The following is an 18128-nucleotide window of genomic DNA, read 5'->3' on the forward strand; positions in this document are numbered from 1 at the left end:
TGGCTTGGGAGAAGTCCAAAGGGTAATCAGATTGTCAAGCGATAAAGAGAGGATTTTCTTCCTGAGGCGAATTAGAAACTGTGATTATGCAGACTTCCTCTCATCTAGAGCATTCATTTCATTCAGTTACTCATTGAATATGTTACACACGATTTTCAAAATCAACAAGAGATTATACATAATGAGAAAATGGTTGTGCAATAACAATGTAAATCAAGTATAGATTGAATTAAAAGAGCAAACAAAGCCAGTCAGGCCATGATAACGGAAGTATGCAAGTTAAATTATAGATATTTCAATAGCAGTTTTATGTCACATTAGAGATTTGATACATTACTGAGATTTGGGTTACACCCAAGTACCATTTGTAGTGCAACAAATGGTCTATTTAGCTACTAGAGAGTCCTCACAATTCACAGTTCACTCATTTGTTGACGTCTGAGAACATAGTCTCTGGCAAATGTTTGACATCTGCGTCAATCAGATCTTAAATTACTTTTCACATTTCAGTTTTCTAGCTAATATTGCAGCAATATAGCAGCTCCAGTTAAGTAAGTGAATGCTTTACATTGCCGGTAGAGCTTCAGACTGGCTTTGGCCTAAACCAAATGCACACATGGAGTCATCTATCTGCCATTTTAACATAATCATCCTTATATTAATAGGGCTCGGGATCATGACGTGAAAACTTCGCGGGCACAGCCATATTGGCAGCTTCACTCCTTAGCTTACTATGGATTACTATGGATTTACTCCCACCTATTAGTGTGTTCCTGTTACTTAGTTTTTGCCTTCTTGGTCGTATGTTGCTGTCTTGTAATCGCAAGAGGAAAAGAATAAATCGCTACTATATTTCTGCTTCTTGTCTTCTGCATTTGAATGAATGGATATTACGTTCGGTGCGCTACCAATATGGCGCCGATATTCCTAGAATGCAAGGCGTGTGCCCGAGCCCTATTGCCCCAGGTCTTAGTCATGAATGGCTGTTGCTTAGCTGTGCACCTACAGTAGATGTGTGTGAATGATATCCATGTTCAAATTCACAAATACCCTTCCCAGGAAGAACTGTAATTTGTGTCATCATTTTCTTGTTTATGACAGACACCTGTGGTTAACCATGGTAGGAGATGTAGAGCTGGATAGTAACAACCCAAACTATACAATACAATACTAACTCTGATAGTGAGTATTCATTCATTCATTCATTCATTCATTCATTCGTTCATCCATTCATCCACTCACTCATCCATTCATTCATCCTGTCATTCATGTATTTATTTTCTTGGAGTGTCGTAGACAAACATTGTTTTAAAGATGAACATGTGCTGCTGCAGCCCCTGGCCTCCTTGTGCATGAGGGCAGCGTAGTTGACTCACTGTTTGTGTTGGACAGATCACCTGTGTTCACATGGCAACATTGCAGTCTGGAATCATTTGCCCACAGCAACTTATAAGTCTATGAGGAATTTCCTGCAGTTGCAGTTGCCCATTTTCAACAGCAAACTCTCCATGTACTCATGCATAAAAAAACTCTGAATTCTGAGGTGAGGATACTGAAATTAAGAAACATTTACTGGGGAGAGATAGTCTGTATGTCGGGGCAACTTTTCACTTGAACACTTAATGGGGAAGAGTATAAAAACTGAGATGGAACCTCTATTGCAACATGTTCCCATATCCACTCCATAAAATATCATGAAATCATAAAAAAATGATGATGGCCAACAGTACTAACAACACTGTGAGACTCTCGAACACAGGGAAATGTATTTTCTTTTATTTTTATTTGTCAATATATGTTTTGATAAATCTAAATAAGTTACATTTCAAGCTGAAATGTTTACAAAGCCATAAACATGTATTATTAGCTGAACCACGTTTTCATGAAAAAAAGCTAAGTTTAGATTTTTTTTTTTTTTGTCAAAAGGGTACAGTATTTCACACACAAAAAAAATTAACGTTAAAATCAACACTAGGAAAAAAAATGAACTTCTAAAAAAGTATCAATAAATAACAACAATTATATAACATTATGAGCAGATACATTTACTTACATCAGCACGTGTTTTTCTCCCCCCCTAGCCTGATCAATTCTGTTACGGGCAAACTCATTGTGTCGCATTCAACAAACATCTGGAGAGTAGACAAATACCCAAGATATAAATACAGTATGAAATTAATCTGATGTTGTATTTGGAGGTCCTCCTTGAGTTTTCAGATACAATTAATCTAAAGATAAATCTATTTTCAATATTTTACATGTGCAATAAAAATTTCACTTATAAAAAGTCACTTTTGAAGCACTATTGATGGAATATTAAAGGAATAAAACACTGTCTTTGATTGATCTTAATGCTATTACCACATTCTAGCTTTGTCCACCAATCACAATAGCTATTAGTAGTAAGATTAACACATAATATATTTACAACAGCATGGGTATGCTCTTCATCCTTAGACTGGTGCGGAGTGAGTGAAAATGATATAATTTAAAGTTTCATTAAAAATAGTTTAGCACTGAGTGCTTAGGATTTTCAATGCCAATAACCAAAACATAATCCACAAAACCATGACAGTCTCAACCAGATGGAGTCCTTGGGAACACTCACTTGGCTGATATTAGAACCAATATTTTCACTCCAAAGTATTTCTGCAAATGATTATTATTTTTTTCCCATAGGCAGACTTCATGGGGATTTATTGTAAATATAAGTTATCCTTTCAAAATTGATTATATGCTTCATTTGGGGTTACTGAAAATAGGATTGGGGAATTTCACGATTTCAAGACATGTAACATGGCACTGTTAACATTCAATGTGATCATAATTATTTACAATAGATTGATAATAATACAGCTCTATTTTTCAGATGGTTTATTCAGTTTAATACTAAATACATTACTTATCTAATTTACATAAACTCTCTATAGAACACCTCCCACAAGAATTTATAAGACTACCAGCTATTAGTGGACTCTAACAGATGTCGGATCTCTTCAGAAGTAAAATACGCCATGCTACCTTTTACATTGTCTCATTGTGTTCCTCTATCCAGTGATGACAGAAAAAGCAGTGGGGATCATAGCACACAGCCTACTCATTATGTTTAAACGTTTATGTGCATTACTTGATTAGCCTCATAGCAAACATATGAGAGAGTACTGTGCATTGCAATCTTCAAATGTATGTACGATGTTATGTCCTATGGCTCCCTAGTCTGGTCTGCCTACTTGCCGACTCATTTCACTACCAATGCATAGCGATGAACGACAATGGCCGGGTTTCCCAGATTTGTCAAGAAGCTCTTAAGAGCTAAGAACTTCTTAGGAGCGCTCTAAGAATGTTCTAAGAATGCTCCTAAGAAGTTCTTAGCACTTAAGAGCTTCTTAACGAATCTGGGAAACCTGGCCAAAGTCAGTAGAGAAAGCGGCCAAACCAACTTCAACCGATGATAGTCTATTATCACCCTACTCTTTTAAAACACTGCCCTGGGTTTTAATGTATCTTTCCAAAACAGTTCATAAACATACATACAGTTTGCTGTTTATACTTTTTGAATAATCCAGACTATTGCCTTCATATACAGTGCTATAATATGCATTGCTCTATGGATAACCTTAGCACTGTTTATAATGTAACCATGCACTTTTAGTGATAGAAATTGGTTACGCTGAAACTGAACTGTATGGCAGCAATATGCACAGAGACCTTACATGCTGACAAGCTCTAGGAAATGTTCAGATCCACGGAACACACAGAAGCCTCACATAAATAATGTGACGAGTGTGCTTGAAACTCCCACTGCTTTTGCACAAAGAGACAATCAAGGTCCGTCCTGACAGTGATATGAGTGTCCATTACTCAAAAGCGTTACGGCTCTGACCCAAAGAGACCTCAGATCCTTGGAGCTGATTGCTATTGTGAAATCCCCTTTTTTTCTGTTGATTTAATCAGGGCAAGACATGGGGCGAATTACAGAACAGGCTTCTGAAAAACTGCCTGTAAATTTCTGGTTTTCATCGAAAGACAGCTACAATAATTGAAACCAGTTGTGAGCCAAGTCTTCTCACACATGGGTTTCACTTCTATACTGTGCTGAAGTAATGGCGGTGCTTCGATAAGACCATAGTTTGTGCCATTGTCGTGTCACTGGTCACGGTCACATGGCTCACAACATGAAATACAAAATAGGAGCTCTGCGCACTGTTTATAATAAGCTTAATTACAGGTATATTTCTTGCAGTGGAATATCTAGATCTATGGAGCTTCATTCTTTGCAAAATTTGCGAGAGAGCAAATTTTATTGCTTTCCGTTAGAAAGTCTGGAACACCTTTCTCCGCGTAATGAACAGTCCCATCATGGCCACTGCCTATGTGAAGCAAAAACACTCAGAGAGATGTGATCAGTGTGGATACATATCAATCTGCTGTGTGCACCAGATTAATACACACTGAAGGGAAAACAGGTTCTCCTGAGATCCAGAACAATCTAGCAGGGCCAGGGTGGCGATGTCTCCACTATTTTTTTTTTCTTTTTCAATAGAGATGAGATACCTTTCAAATGGCACTCTGTGATTAAGACAACTTTCCTGAGTTTACGAAAAGTAAAAACAAACAAAAGAAAAAAAAAACAACACCACTTACACACACTCAATCACTCATGTAACAAACACACACATGCACTCGAGAAAAGAAATATGAGATAATATCAACAACACTTGAAGCATGTCTTTAAATAGCATGACTCCTTTTGACAGCTTTCTCACTGAGTCTTTGGTCACGTTCTAAGACACACTTTCCTGGAGTCAGAGATGGCAGCCGTGGCAATGTGATGGGAGTGCTTGGGGGGGGCAGGGGGGCAGGGGGGTTGAGAGTGGGTGGGTAGTGGAGGCAAAGGGGATGGGTAGTGGAGGCAAAGGGATTTATTTGGAGGAGGAGGGGGGTGGGGGCGGGTAGGGGTTGAGTGAGATGTCGCTCTACGCCGTAGAGAAGTTTGACCTGATGGAATCCTCTCGAAGCTGCCGGTGCTTTCCAGCATTGCACTCCTCACGTTGCGTCCGGCGCTCGATGGTTATCCTGTAATTCTTCCTGTGGGACAACAAACAGCGCCCAGATTGTTTGAGATACAGCCGTCACTGGATATATACATGAAAATCTCCCTTTGTTTGCGTAAATGTAACTCAATTCTGCTATTTGCTTGAAAACCCTAGCTCGGAGTTTAATCCGATTTCTTCTAAACATTTACGCAGTGGGACCACCTGTTAGAAAAGCCGACAGTCACACTCAGGCCATGTCCATATGTAGCTGAGGATTTTTAAAGACTGTCACTTAAAAACTTCAAAACTTCACCCAAAGTGGAGATTTTCGAAAACTCTGTTTCACTGTGTGTGGACAGGGGAACGTTGAGTTTTTGGATTCTGACATTTCTTTAAAATGTGGTCAGGTTTCTGATTGCCCAATAATCTGTTTGATTGACGTATTCTTGACAGCCTTCAATGGCAGTTTTTGCCTATCCATGTGGGTGGCATTCATTTGCAAGCTATGTGCTATGTGTCTAAAGCTATGTGTCTCAATTGTACTCCTTTGCAACTGCACAAGCCTTTGTAACTGCAATTTACAACCAGCAAAATACTATGTTGACAGTGTATCTGGCAACATCAAAATGACCGCCTAGAATCTCTTGGCTATGAAATGGAAACTGACATTTAGTCTATTTACACAACAGTAAAGGGGGGAAAAAGGGGAGATCTCCTGGTTTGCATCTCACCTGAAGAAATAGAATGCCATCAGTAAGGCTGTGCCAAGAAGCGCTCCGACTATGATACCAGTTACAGCCGATACCCCTAGTCCACCTGCTTAGGAGAGAAAATGAAAGCTATTAGTAAGGAAAATTGAAACCGCCTTTGTAATTCACAGACTAGGATGGTGGCCATTGTCAGGCAGAAATGTGAGTAGCAGAGATAATTTACATGATGACATGTCGGCATGGCCGGTGTCTGTCTGGGTGGTAAGAGTCCGCTGCTTCCCGTGCAACTGGAACTTGTCGCTGGCGGGCAGCAGCGACTGGAAGCTTCTGTCGATCCCATAGTAGTTCAACACGGTCTGTGTGAGGAACAAGCAAGCAGAGTGAAGGGTTTGGTTTGCACGGCACAATGTCCATCTTCACCTTCCTGAGTAAAATTGAATCATGACCAAAACAGAGGTTGTTGACACCAATATTTCAGGAAAAGACATGCATACATTTGGAAGGTCAAAAGAGTGGGTAGGGTGCTGAAAAGTAAATGTGGTCACTTTGAGGAGACAGGCGTTTATGTTTCTTCCTGGCATTCTTACCTCATAGGTTCCTGCTTCATAATCAGTCATTGACATGACTGAGAAATCTCCCTCTCTGTCACCATTGAGGTCTATAGACACCTGGCCAGTGATGCCTGTGCAAAAGGAATGTGCAGGGAGAGAAAATTAATTAGCTACAAGACCTGGACATTCCAAGAAAAACACGAACAAGAGTCGACAAATTCCGGACAGCCAATACAACAGGAAATCTCATCCGCCTCCCGCCGTTTGTGTTGGCTTCGTCTCCAGAAACTGTAATTTCATCCCTCCGTCTGTGTTCCCGAATTCTTGACATTTTTAAAATATTATTTCTTTTAACGAGAAAACATGACCCTGTTCCTGACTATTCCAGCAGAACAAAACATTGTTATTTCACGTTTAGTTCTGGCAGTATGGCCTGTGACTCCTTCCAGCAGACTTATGCAGAGAACATCCATTTTGTAACAGAAGTTTAATGAATGAAGTTAAAAAATGATACAGTCGAAATACACACAGGGCGTGCTACTCTAAATGATTATAGGGAAATGGGAGGCTTGTTAGAACTTGTTAGAAGATAAAGGGCTTTATAACTCACATTTGACAGCAAAAGGAAACATCCAAGGGGTGAAAACACAGTCAAGTAATAAGCATTTTCAAATGTTGCTTCATTGTGATTGAATGTGGATTTAAAAAGGCAATCCACAGTGGACATATCACAACTCAGAACATTAGGCAACCCAGTGAAATACGACACGTCCTGAAGACATGGGTAATTAATTGTGATAGTGAAAGGTGTTCTCAGTTTACTCTCCCAGTTATTCAAAAGGGCCTGAAAAATTCCAGGGCTGGAGTTCGCCGACAATATTGGTCCAAATAATGAGATGAATTGGCCAGATGTTCTTCAGAGAAACCTCGGAGATGCTAGACCCTGGGCCAAATTTGTCAGCCCTGCCTTTAGATCATATTCCAGCAGACTTTGACCGAGTGTAAAACGATCCACTTCTTCAGTAGACACAAATACGACTAGACATGTGGAGAGAAGAGGCGAGACTCGTAGCGTGCGGTGTGCGGCAGCTGCTGCGGGGTCCACAGTCAAGCCTGCCTGTCGCACAAAAGTCACTAGGAAAGCAGATTCCTCCCAAAGACAAAGGCCTGGTTCTTTACTGTCCTGCCCAAAAAGGATTTTCCAAACTCTTTTGCCAGTAAGTACAGTGTTTTGAGTGTGTTTGTGTGCATGTGTGTGTGTGCATGTGTGCGTGCGTGCGTGCGTGCGTGCGTGCGTGCATGCGTGCGTGGGTGCGTGGGTGCGTGAGTGCGTGCGTGCGCGCGTACAGTACATGTATGTGTGTGTGTGCGTGCATGTCCATGTGTTTGTGTATGTGCGGGTGTGCATGTGTGTGTGTGTGTGTTTGTGTATGTGCGGGTGTGCATGTGTGTGTGTGTGTGTGTGTGTGTGTGTGTGTGTGTGTAAATAGGCTTGAGTAAATGCATGATCTTAAACACGGTGAAAGAATGGGTGTGAGGAATTATACAGCTCCTGAATCTGAATATGTGTCTGGGTGTTATCAGTGAGTTTGAAAGTCTTAAAAAAAACGTTTAAAGTTTATGATACGTTATTATAACTGATGTGCTTTTGTTGGTCATATTCCAGTATGGTATATGTAAATGTGAATATACAACTTTTAATATTGCCTCATAGTTACCTTTTTTTTTTTTTACAGAAAACACTAAAGGGAAATCCTGGTGTGAGACTGAAAGAAGTGGGCAACAAAATCTCAAATGTCCTGGTGTCACACTCGAGGAGAGCCGAGACAAAAGGCCCTGAGCATGTGAGCTATCTCTGCTCCTGCAATTTCACAGTCATTATACTGTATAGAGACAGTTTCCATGCCCAATCACGAGTCCTAAGCCTTCTTTCCAGCAGCCACAGCAGATAAACTCCGTTACCTTACTATCTCAACAAAGGTATGTTTTTAGATGGTTTACTGGTTTGTTTGTCTGTCAGTAAAAAAAAGAAACCCCTCTATCTCCATGAAACTTGGTGGAGGAGGGTATGGTCAAGGAAGACCCCACAGAATTCAATTCATTGCAAGACAGCGTATCGTATACTAACCACACTGGCTCTCCGAGTGCCCTTTCTAGTTATACTATTCGAAAATGACCAAAGGTGATGGCTATGCTTCAAGATCTGGGACCATGTCCTTACCTTCAAATGTTCTGTTCCACATGTGGTGCGTGATCTGGCCACCATCTCTCTTGCTGTAGCCACTCTTCTTGGCCTCGTGCAGTGCAATGGCGTAAAGCAGCAGAGCATCGTGGAAACCCTCAATGAACATATTGACCTGCACAGGGGTCAAAGGGCAAATTACAGTCACTCACTGACGCCACTTCCTTCCTGGCAGTCCCCATCTTGGAAATGCATTGTTGTGCATTTAGATCATATGATTTGTGTGTGTCTGTGTGTGTGTGTGTGTGTGTGTGTGTGTGTGTGTGTTGAGGGGGGGGGGCTACAAAAACAGCTACAAACAATCGTCAACAAGAGAAACGAAAAAGAAAAAAAAAACCCACATGAGTCTGGATACAGAAGAGCTAACACTAATAGATGGTAATGTTATGATAGGAATTAATGGACCATTCCTGTCTTAGAGTGTCCGCCATGCACTGCCCAAGCAAAATAATTGTAAAACCCAGTGCTTTGTGGGAGTGCTTCTTAGGGGTTTCAATAACTGGATGGGCGAGATCTCTGTATATTTACAGTTACCTTCTACAGCCTATTAGGAATAGAACAGCAGGAAAAGCTGATATAGTAATCTGACTGTTTATATACATTTTTTTGGTGGTATGAACTGCACAGAAATCACCGGGTACTGCAATAATAATACAAACCCAGCGGTGTTTTCTTATGGAGAGACCGTTTGCAATTTGGCAACACAGTCTACCGGAGTGAACATTCCTCCTTCCAACTATGTAGCGCATTTTTAAAACGGAAAAATTTAACCCCAAAGACCAACAGGGCCAACACCAATACCACTGGACATTTTTGGTCCAGTGGAGCAGGCTGTGCAAGGTTTACAAGTACTAACTACAATCCATCTCTGGGTCATTTCAAGGACACAATAGGAACGTTACAGGTAGGGTGATGTACACTGATGCCCTCAGCCACAAAGTGTGAGATTAATTCTGACACCGCTAACAATACACGTCACATGATAACCTGTAAGGCTGATTTCACACGAGAACTCCCATGTAAAAAGCCTGACTGGGGCCATTACTGGATGGTCTGTTGGCTCCAGTGAATTCTTAGGGACATTAATGTGTCTGCAGGAGAATGGATGCAGTCAAGGTTACAAATTCTCCCAGACCCCCCCCCCCCCCCCCCCCCCTTTTATTCTATTCGTGGAAGACACAATGCTTGCCAAAACGGAAAGGAAATAACTTTTATTCTCGTCACAGCTCAAGAGCTGGGAATCCTTTGGGGCCAAAAAACGGGGTGATATAGATCACGGGGAGATGCGTCATGTTCAAACAGCTCGACACTGGTAGCTGAAGTGTCAGATAGGAGAGTCCAGCCGCGAGGACCACACAGGGTGCTTCCCCTCCATGTGTCATGACAAAGGGATGTGGAATTAGCGGGTGATGTAAGCCCTGGAACAAGACCTCGGATGAGAACGGAGAATTTACGCACCCCCTCTCTCGGTTACCTCAGTTTTGCCGTCCTACTAGTTACAACCCTGGTGGTGGGGGGGGGGGGGGGGGGGGGGGGTTAGGTGGGCGTCTTTTTTTTGTTTTAAGTAAGTAGGATACTGAACTATTTCAACTTAAGTAGTGTAGTCTGAAACAATTACAGTACATACGCCACTGAATCTGCTCTGGTTCTCACATTCAGTCCCTCATTTGGCTGAGTGCAGATAGTGAGCGGGACTTTTAGAGGGAGGTGGAGTAGAGGGTGGAGAGGAGAGCCCAGTCTTTTAAGGGAAAAGGTGGGTCAGTAAACTAATTCAATGGGCATTCACAGCTGCCAACAAACCTTAGCCAATTCTGGAGGCAAACAGCCAGAGATTGTGATCTGGTGAGGCTCATGTAGATGCGTTCTGATAGTTGTGACCGTGTCCCTTTTTTTTTAGTTTTTTCTCTCCACCCGTCACCTTAAAGTGAATGGACTGGAACGGACATTCGGTAATGACACGGTACGCACTGCAGCCATTGTTGTCTGGCCTAAGCGCATCAGTCACGGGCGGTGCAAGAGAGCGAGAGCGTCTGGAGGGAGTCGCTGCAGATCCGCCGAGCTCCTCCCCGCTCCTCCCCGCTCGTTTGCAGGCAGGCAGGCCGTTTCCAGCAGCGCTCCCAGCGATAATGATCTCTCCACACAAGGGAAGACGAGGCATGGGTGGCCTTGGACTTATCTGCTATCTTGGAGAGGCTGACGGTGAAGTGTTGATCTCCAGAGTGGAACACTGCTTCCTTCTTTATTTGGCCTCACATTGGTGATTTACGAAGGAGTTTGATTAGACATTCCAATAGGGTAAAAGGTGGGGCTTTGTTCGAAACTTTTGTTTGATTTAAAGTTTGACGTCAACGGCTCTTAAAGTGTCATTCCAGGTCCTTGCTCAACATTTCTTATGTCGTCAACATAAACTTTGATCAAACTTTTAGTAAACTTGCTACATAAACAAAACAACATCACCTTGTATTACCTTCAATCTCAACTCTAATACCACCTGGTATTTTCCATATAGAATGTCGTGTCACGTTGGCCACAAAAATCAAATGTACATTTTTATGGATTTCACTAGCGCTAATGTAAAGAAGTGGGGTCTATCCATGGAGAGAGCAAATCATCTCATTGAATTGACTCCAAGGCCAAGGGTGTCTGAAATGACAAGCCTTGTGTTAATAAGTGCAATTACCGGAGCTTAAGGCAACCTGGAGGCCATTGTCGAGCTGCTACTTGACTAGCTTTGATGACGCACGCAGCATAAGAGGGATATTGCTTGAGCAGCAGAAATCAAAGTAAATGGCTTCTCCAAAGTGTAACTCACACACACAAACACACGCACATGCGCACACACACACACACACACACACACACACACACAGTAGGGCACCCAAGCGCACTCTGAGGACCTCTGGGGCGGCGTGTACAAGGCTGTTTCGTTCCTATACCCCTTGCACAACTTTCAGTCCCTGCACGACCATGAGATCATTTGTTTTAACTTTTTTTTTCTTTCATTTTTTGGAGCAACATAAAAACAAAAGTCATCACTGAGCAACTCAGTTGCGTGGCTGAAACTTTTGTTTTGCCTTGGGTAATGCTCTACACGATACCATATAAAACAGGGCCATGTCATGCTTGAAGTGATCGCTGCAGTTTCTACTGCCATTTAAAATGCATTACAAATATCTGATGACAAAGCCCTAATCCAACACACCCACCTGCTGGTTGTCATGTCACTGCATTTAAATATTTTGGATACTGAAATTCTCCTTGTAATAGTTAGGGTCCATCTGACTCCAATGGTTGCAAGTCATTTCTTGTTCTGATCTCTCTTTTAAACGGGGGAATATGTGATTTCAAAAAAACAAAACTGCTTGAGTTACAAGCATATGGTAAGCCTGAGCTTGAAAACCATGTGTAGACGTAAATTTGGGGTTTGTTGTGCATCCAAGAGAAGGTGTACATCATAGCCACTTATCAGTATCAAAACCCCATGGTACTGGCATTCTTTTTGTTGAGACTTTGGCAGATCGGAGATGAAGTCTTCGCAGTTTGTGTTCAAAACATCTTAATTCCAAAGTCTCTTAAAATACATAACTGATTGTTTTGTGTTGTCGCCAGATTCACATTTAGTCTTTTCTTGTACGATACTCTTCAACAAATTCAAACAGATTCAAATATGAAATCAATATATTCCTCCAATCATCTATTGTTGATATTGAAATAAATCATGATGTGTCTCATGCCAGTTATGATAATATTCACAAATATTTTCAATAACGTGTTTACCTTCAGAATTAATCTGACGAAAGCAAATATGAAAGTTTTAACATATCGGGTCTGTTTCTCCTGGCCACGTCTATCTAAAAATCTGTCTAAATGAACACTTTTAAATTAGAAATTAATTAAAAACATACACAGGGTAGAGCTGGATCCAATAAATTTAGACCAGCCTGAACAAAGAGATAAAGAAAAATATCCTTCGACTATCAGTCAGTTATGCGAGCTGTGGGCATGTTGACAATAAGGCCTTTTCTGTGATGTTTAGGAGCTGTTATGTTTCTGGGCAGATTTACATATGTAAGGAGTCGACTGCAAATTGGTGGCTTGACATTCTCTGGCAGGGGCTGTGCGAGGCGCTGATGCATTCCATGCAGTCAGTCAGAAGGGAGAAAAATGTATCACCTTCTTTTGCGAATAAGGCAGTCATTCTTCATACCAAATAGTCATTAATTTAGTATGCATCAACAAGGCAAACGGCGCCAAATTGGACATGTCAAGCATAAAGCATTAGCCGGGGCTTTGAGTATTTGTGACTTGACAAAATCAAACAAGAGCTCAAGCGCTGTGCTGATGTTTTCTTGCTCGTAAAAAAAAAAAAAAAAAAAAGCCGGTCTACACAATAAAATAATTGTCCCGATCCACGCTGAAAGCTCGACATTCATATTTCGGGATCAGAATACTCTTTGTTTTCGGGTCGCTGTCGCTTCTCTGTGGACGTCAGTCTTTAGCGACACCTCCCTACATAATTCGGGCTCCCAGCCGAGAGCCACCTTGTGTCCTTTGTGGCCTAGGCCGAGGAGCGGCAGTGCACCAGCCGGAAAAGTGGCAGGTCCCCTGCTGGGCCTATTAACCTAGGAACCGGTCCATCCATCAACGGCCGTTTGTGTGGACATGACAGCTCCTGCCGTCTGCCTTCAGAGAGCCCTTGATGGCTTTTCAGTGCCCACTGACGCGCGGGGAATTCAAAAGACTCGCCCAACGGCGCCCCAAACACTCTCCCATCCCCTATACACACACACACACACACACTCAGAGGCCAGGCAGAATCCCAGGTCGCTCCATTCAGAGGCACAGTGCACAACGGATGCTGGTCTTGGGCTCGGGTGTCTAAATTAGGCCGTGTCTGAGGCTAATCGATTAGCTGCCATTGACATCGAACAGTGCTCACTGGAAACTCTCACCGATGTGTCGCTCTCGAGATGTTCTCATCATTGCCTTATTGCTTAAAACACAGGGGCAGCATATACATACTTTCTCATGGTTTGAGGATAGTTTTATGAATATGTTGTGCATCAGTTCAGCACATTTTGTTTACAAAGAGGATTTGATGATAGTAATTGTGACTATGATGGCTGCTGGCCTACCAAAGCTGATTACTAGAGCATATCATGAGTAAATTCATATGCCATCTTGTAGTATGCATTTTTTTGCACCAATTTCTTACAGGCTTTTAGTTGTAGATAGTAGAATTAAGACACATACTAATATCTGACACCCAAATAGCATTGATGGTGAAGATATGAAGCAACTTTACTTACATTGTCGCAGTCCTTACAGTTGTGACTCCCTTGTTTTTGGACAGACTTCTTCAGCTCAATGGTGAAGTTCTCAAATTCAGGCTTGACGGTCCTCAGCAAAGTCACTGTGTTCAGGACTCTGTAAGCTGCCCGGGCTTCATTGTCGTATTTGTCGCCTCTCCTCCACGAGCCATTTCCTGTAAGACAAGGACTTGAATTTTTACAAAGCATCACATGATGAGGCATAAAGCAAAAATGTGGATACACACCCTCAAATAAAATAACAATCAAATTATATAATCAAACATTATTAAATGTTTCCACTGAAGATGAATGCTGGACCAGCTGTTGATACATCTCTCTAAGATGTTTGAACCCTCACACTTTAAACACATCAGAGTATCAATATTCAATATGTTTGGTGTAGATGGTGTTGCAGGGATACTTTGCCTGATTACAAAATTACAAATGACAAAAAACTGAGAAACTGGTAAGTCTATAGAAGTAGTGCTACCATATGCAGTTGAGTTGAAGAGGTCGATGTTGAAGAAAATGTAACTGCCATTGGTCAGTCTCCGTCGGTGGGCTGCTAACATGATTTCCCGCACAATGTCTCCATTTGCACAAATCACGACAACTGGAAGGGAAAAAAGAGAACAAATGGTCACTTTATATCCAGCTAGCAAAGTTAATGACAAAGAAATTACATCAGTCGACCTACTTCAGCATATCTCATGGAAATCGGCTCATGTTGATGTTTATCTGATCATATCTGGCGTAATCTTCTGTGCATCGTGTGTACAGAATTTTATGATACGCTGCCCGGTGATATCACCACTCTACTTTCAACCCAAAGATTTGTTTGCCGTTTAAGCTTAAGAGCATTTCCCTTTTATAGTCTAATTTATGAAAATTAATGGCTCATATGTGCTTTGCTGATTATGTTTACAATTCACTGTGGATGGGGCTACATAAAAGAAGACTGTGCACCTTTTACAGCAATGATGAAATATGCACATTTGGCTTGTTTGTACTTCAAGTCGTCCTTAATGGGGATTCTGTTGCTTACGCATAGCCTTCTTGTCCTGATAGTGAGGATGCACTGGAAAGATGGCTGAATAAACATGTTTGTAAATGACTTGGGCTCATATAGAAGGCAGGTCTATAATGGGCCAGTGGTGTATGAAGACATTCAGAGACTGAAATGTAGGCCGCTGCCCCAATTATGTAAGTGTACAGCAGATTTAGGTAAAATACCAACATTTCACATACATACACGCACGCACACACACACACACACACACACACACACACACACACACCCACACACACCTCAGACTAATGACAGTCTGAGAGTGTGAAATATTTTCCCATGGAGCACGGGGGTTAAAAATACATAAACAAACAAACAAGCAAACAAACACGCATTTTGAAATAGTGCGCCGTCCCATAAATAGGGAAGATTCAGGGGGCCTGCTGGAACATTCCCCACAACTCTGTCACTGTAGCGCGAGCCTCCTGAAATATCCTCACCTGACTGGGACAAACCTGCGCTCAGTGCTGCGGCCCTGTGCCACCCTCTAATTGCAGAGCTCGCAGCACACTGCCGGCCCTGTGTCGGGTCTCCAGCGACTCCGCGGGGCAACGCTCCAGCCAGCAATATTTCAAAAATCTGGATTTTCCCACTGACGCTAGTTACAGATGAACTAAGGTATGCATGTGGGGGGGTGGGAGGGGGGGGGGGGGGGGGGTGGTGGTGGTGGTGGGGGCTAGGGAGACACACGGCGGACTTCAGTATTGGTTGCCATGCATTTTATATGCCTTGGGGGTCATTATGAAAAATGCTGTGTGTGCTTTCAGTGTGCAAATAACACCACTGTACAAACGTAACCTATGCATTTAATATTATATACGTTACACTATGTGTGTGTATGTATAGATAGATAGATAGATAGATGCATACACACATACAATCTTTTCCCAAATTGCACTCTTTTTTGAGTGAATGCAAAACAACTGTACCTTGTTTGAATCACATAGACCTCCAATTAGCAGCTCTCAGTCCCCTACAGTCTGTTTTGGGACACACAGGAGTCCCCTAAGGCTTTCCCCCATTTTAAAGATTACAGTTGTTGATATTTCAGCTCAACAGCCAATCAAATTGCACCCCTCCCTTCCAAGCTACTGAGGCATCTCATTGATTGGCTGGGATTGCTTACGGCTCGGTCCGAGCCACTGCGATTATTTACATATACAGGGCCAGGGCTTTGTACGAAAACCAGAGACTTTTTCTTTTGTAGCAAAGCAAACACTTAAAGGCAACTAGAGGACTACAATGAAAAAAATCATGAAAATGCATGAATTTATCAACATTCATGAATTTGACAAAAAAAAACTGTATGGGATTAGAACTTCTGATTACACATTTTAAGACCTTTCCACTTACTGTAAGGTCACTGACGTTTCCCAAAGTCTGAGAGTTACCTCTCATATTCAGCGCTTACACAAATATTTACAGAAGCACAGAACGCATGGGGGACGGGGAGACAGATTTGTTGTTGACGTGTCAGAGAGACGTGCATTTCCATGTTGCATATTCATATTCATGCACAGAGTAATCTGATCCCCTGGCTATATCAACAACATGCCATTAAGGCTTATTTCGAACCTGAAAATATATTTTTCAAAATTTGTGCATTAAACTCTCAAGAAGCTCTGCCAGCATTGAAAACACGCGATGCGAAAGAAAGGCTCGAAAGACATCTGACATACTGTCACATGTTATTGCTGGTGTCAGGGGTTAAGAATAGGCTCACATATAAACACAATGTTGATGGACACACACACACACACACACACACACACACACACAGGTGTTTAACTCATCTCGACTACACCTCTGTGCGTGTTTGACCAGGTCGTTCACACTCATCCACACTCCCATTCCATAACGATTCATCACTGCTCCCTGTGCTTTGCCACAGCCTGTGCATGGCACCGAAGACTTCATAAAACACGCACACAAAGACTCGGATAATAACACAGACACTGCAGCCGCTTATGAGTCCCGTCAGACGTCACCGACGCTGGACCAGATCCCAGTGACGTACCTCCACCTGGTTCCCGAGGATGCTTAATCAGGACGGCTGCAGGCTAGAGAGGACTACTTGTCAATGCAGAGCTGAAGCTCCCTTCCAGAGAGATAAAACTCAAGACAAGGCTGTGATGAATGGCATCAATTGAGATTTTTGTGATTTCAAAACCGATTGTCTAGCTTGAAAGACAGCTCATATCTTGCTTTCCAAAGCACCTTCACCAACAAAACTATCCTGAGCCATCTATGATGCCTCCGGTGAAGAAATGCTAGAACTTCTTACGGTGTGTGTGGAAGAAAAGGACATCTCATGGATTCCATTCTCCAGTCTCACATCCTATTTTGATGCTGATACAAGCACACTTGTGGTGTGTGTGTGTGTGTGTGTGTGTGTGTGTGTGTGTGTGTGTGTGTGTGTGTGTGTGTGTGTGTGTGTGTGTGTGCGTGTGCGTGTTTGTGCATGTGTGTGCGTGTGTGTGCGTGTGTGTTGGGGAGGGGGGGAGGGGGATACACTATTGGATCACATCAAAAACATCCATCTTTTTAATTTTTGGTGTACCACTACATGCTTAGTGAACAACACAAATCAGATGCTTGTTCATCGTACATTGACAACTATCCAAAACTCCACACCTGACTCACACGTTTCTCCAGACCTGCATTTCTAAAGTACTGTAGTTTCCCGAACTCTGACACCCTGCATCCACCCACAGCTCTGCAGGCACAACAACGGAGTACCTGACATGCGTGGAATACTAATTCAGGGCCCCAGCCACCTGGCTCATGCTACTACCTGCCCCATTAACCAATAATAATGTATGCAAATGTACACACCAGCTATGTCTGTAACATATGCTAACAGACACAGTAACTATTATTGTCACAGGAACGACGCCAACAGGCCAATCATTTGTCACAACAGCCTACCACCCTGCGAGCAGGGGAGAGTTGCGAGAGCTCTCGCTCCCTAAGGATGATGAGTATTTTCCCTGCCTGAGGTCACGGGGAAAAAATGTTCCAATCAAATCTGCCGACTGAACCGTGCATGAACCCCTCGCCGCCCGATGCCGCCGACGCCGCCCGGCCTTTTTTGACGGCCTCGCTATAGCTCCCGGGGCGGGGTATCATCAAACTTTCCTCACTCTTTTGTGTCTTCTGCCAGAGCGACGGAGCCATGAGTCGACGGCCATGTCTTTCTGGCCTCACC

The 18128-nt window shown here is 42.6% G+C and overlaps 1 protein-coding gene across 2 annotated transcripts in view; it reads right to left on the reverse strand.

The window, feature by feature from the left end:
* Positions 1–1764: 1764 nt before the first annotated feature.
* npr3 (natriuretic peptide receptor 3) overlaps positions 1765–18128 on the reverse strand; it is an 18692-nt gene continuing 2328 nt past the window's right edge. The window contains exons 2-8 of one of the 2 annotated variants that reach the window (XM_062543227.1): positions 14342–14464; positions 13849–14024; positions 8519–8654; positions 6334–6428; positions 5970–6102; positions 5768–5852; positions 1765–5088 (exon numbers count right to left, since the gene is read on the reverse strand). In XM_062543227.1, coding sequence (XP_062399211.1) covers positions 4977–5088; positions 5768–5852; positions 5970–6102; positions 6334–6428; positions 8519–8654; positions 13849–14024; positions 14342–14464 — 860 coding nt within the window. In that variant the 3' untranslated portion in view covers positions 1765–4976. Of the gene's footprint in view, positions 5089–5767; positions 5856–5969; positions 6103–6333; positions 6429–8518; positions 8655–13848; positions 14025–14341; positions 14465–18128 lie in introns of both variants that reach the window. The other variant, XM_062543226.1, reaches the window with a different exon arrangement.

This window comes from Sardina pilchardus, chromosome 8 (genome assembly GCF_963854185.1).
Source record: "Sardina pilchardus chromosome 8, fSarPil1.1, whole genome shotgun sequence".
Classification (NCBI taxonomy): Eukaryota; Metazoa; Chordata; class Actinopteri; order Clupeiformes; family Clupeidae; genus Sardina; species Sardina pilchardus.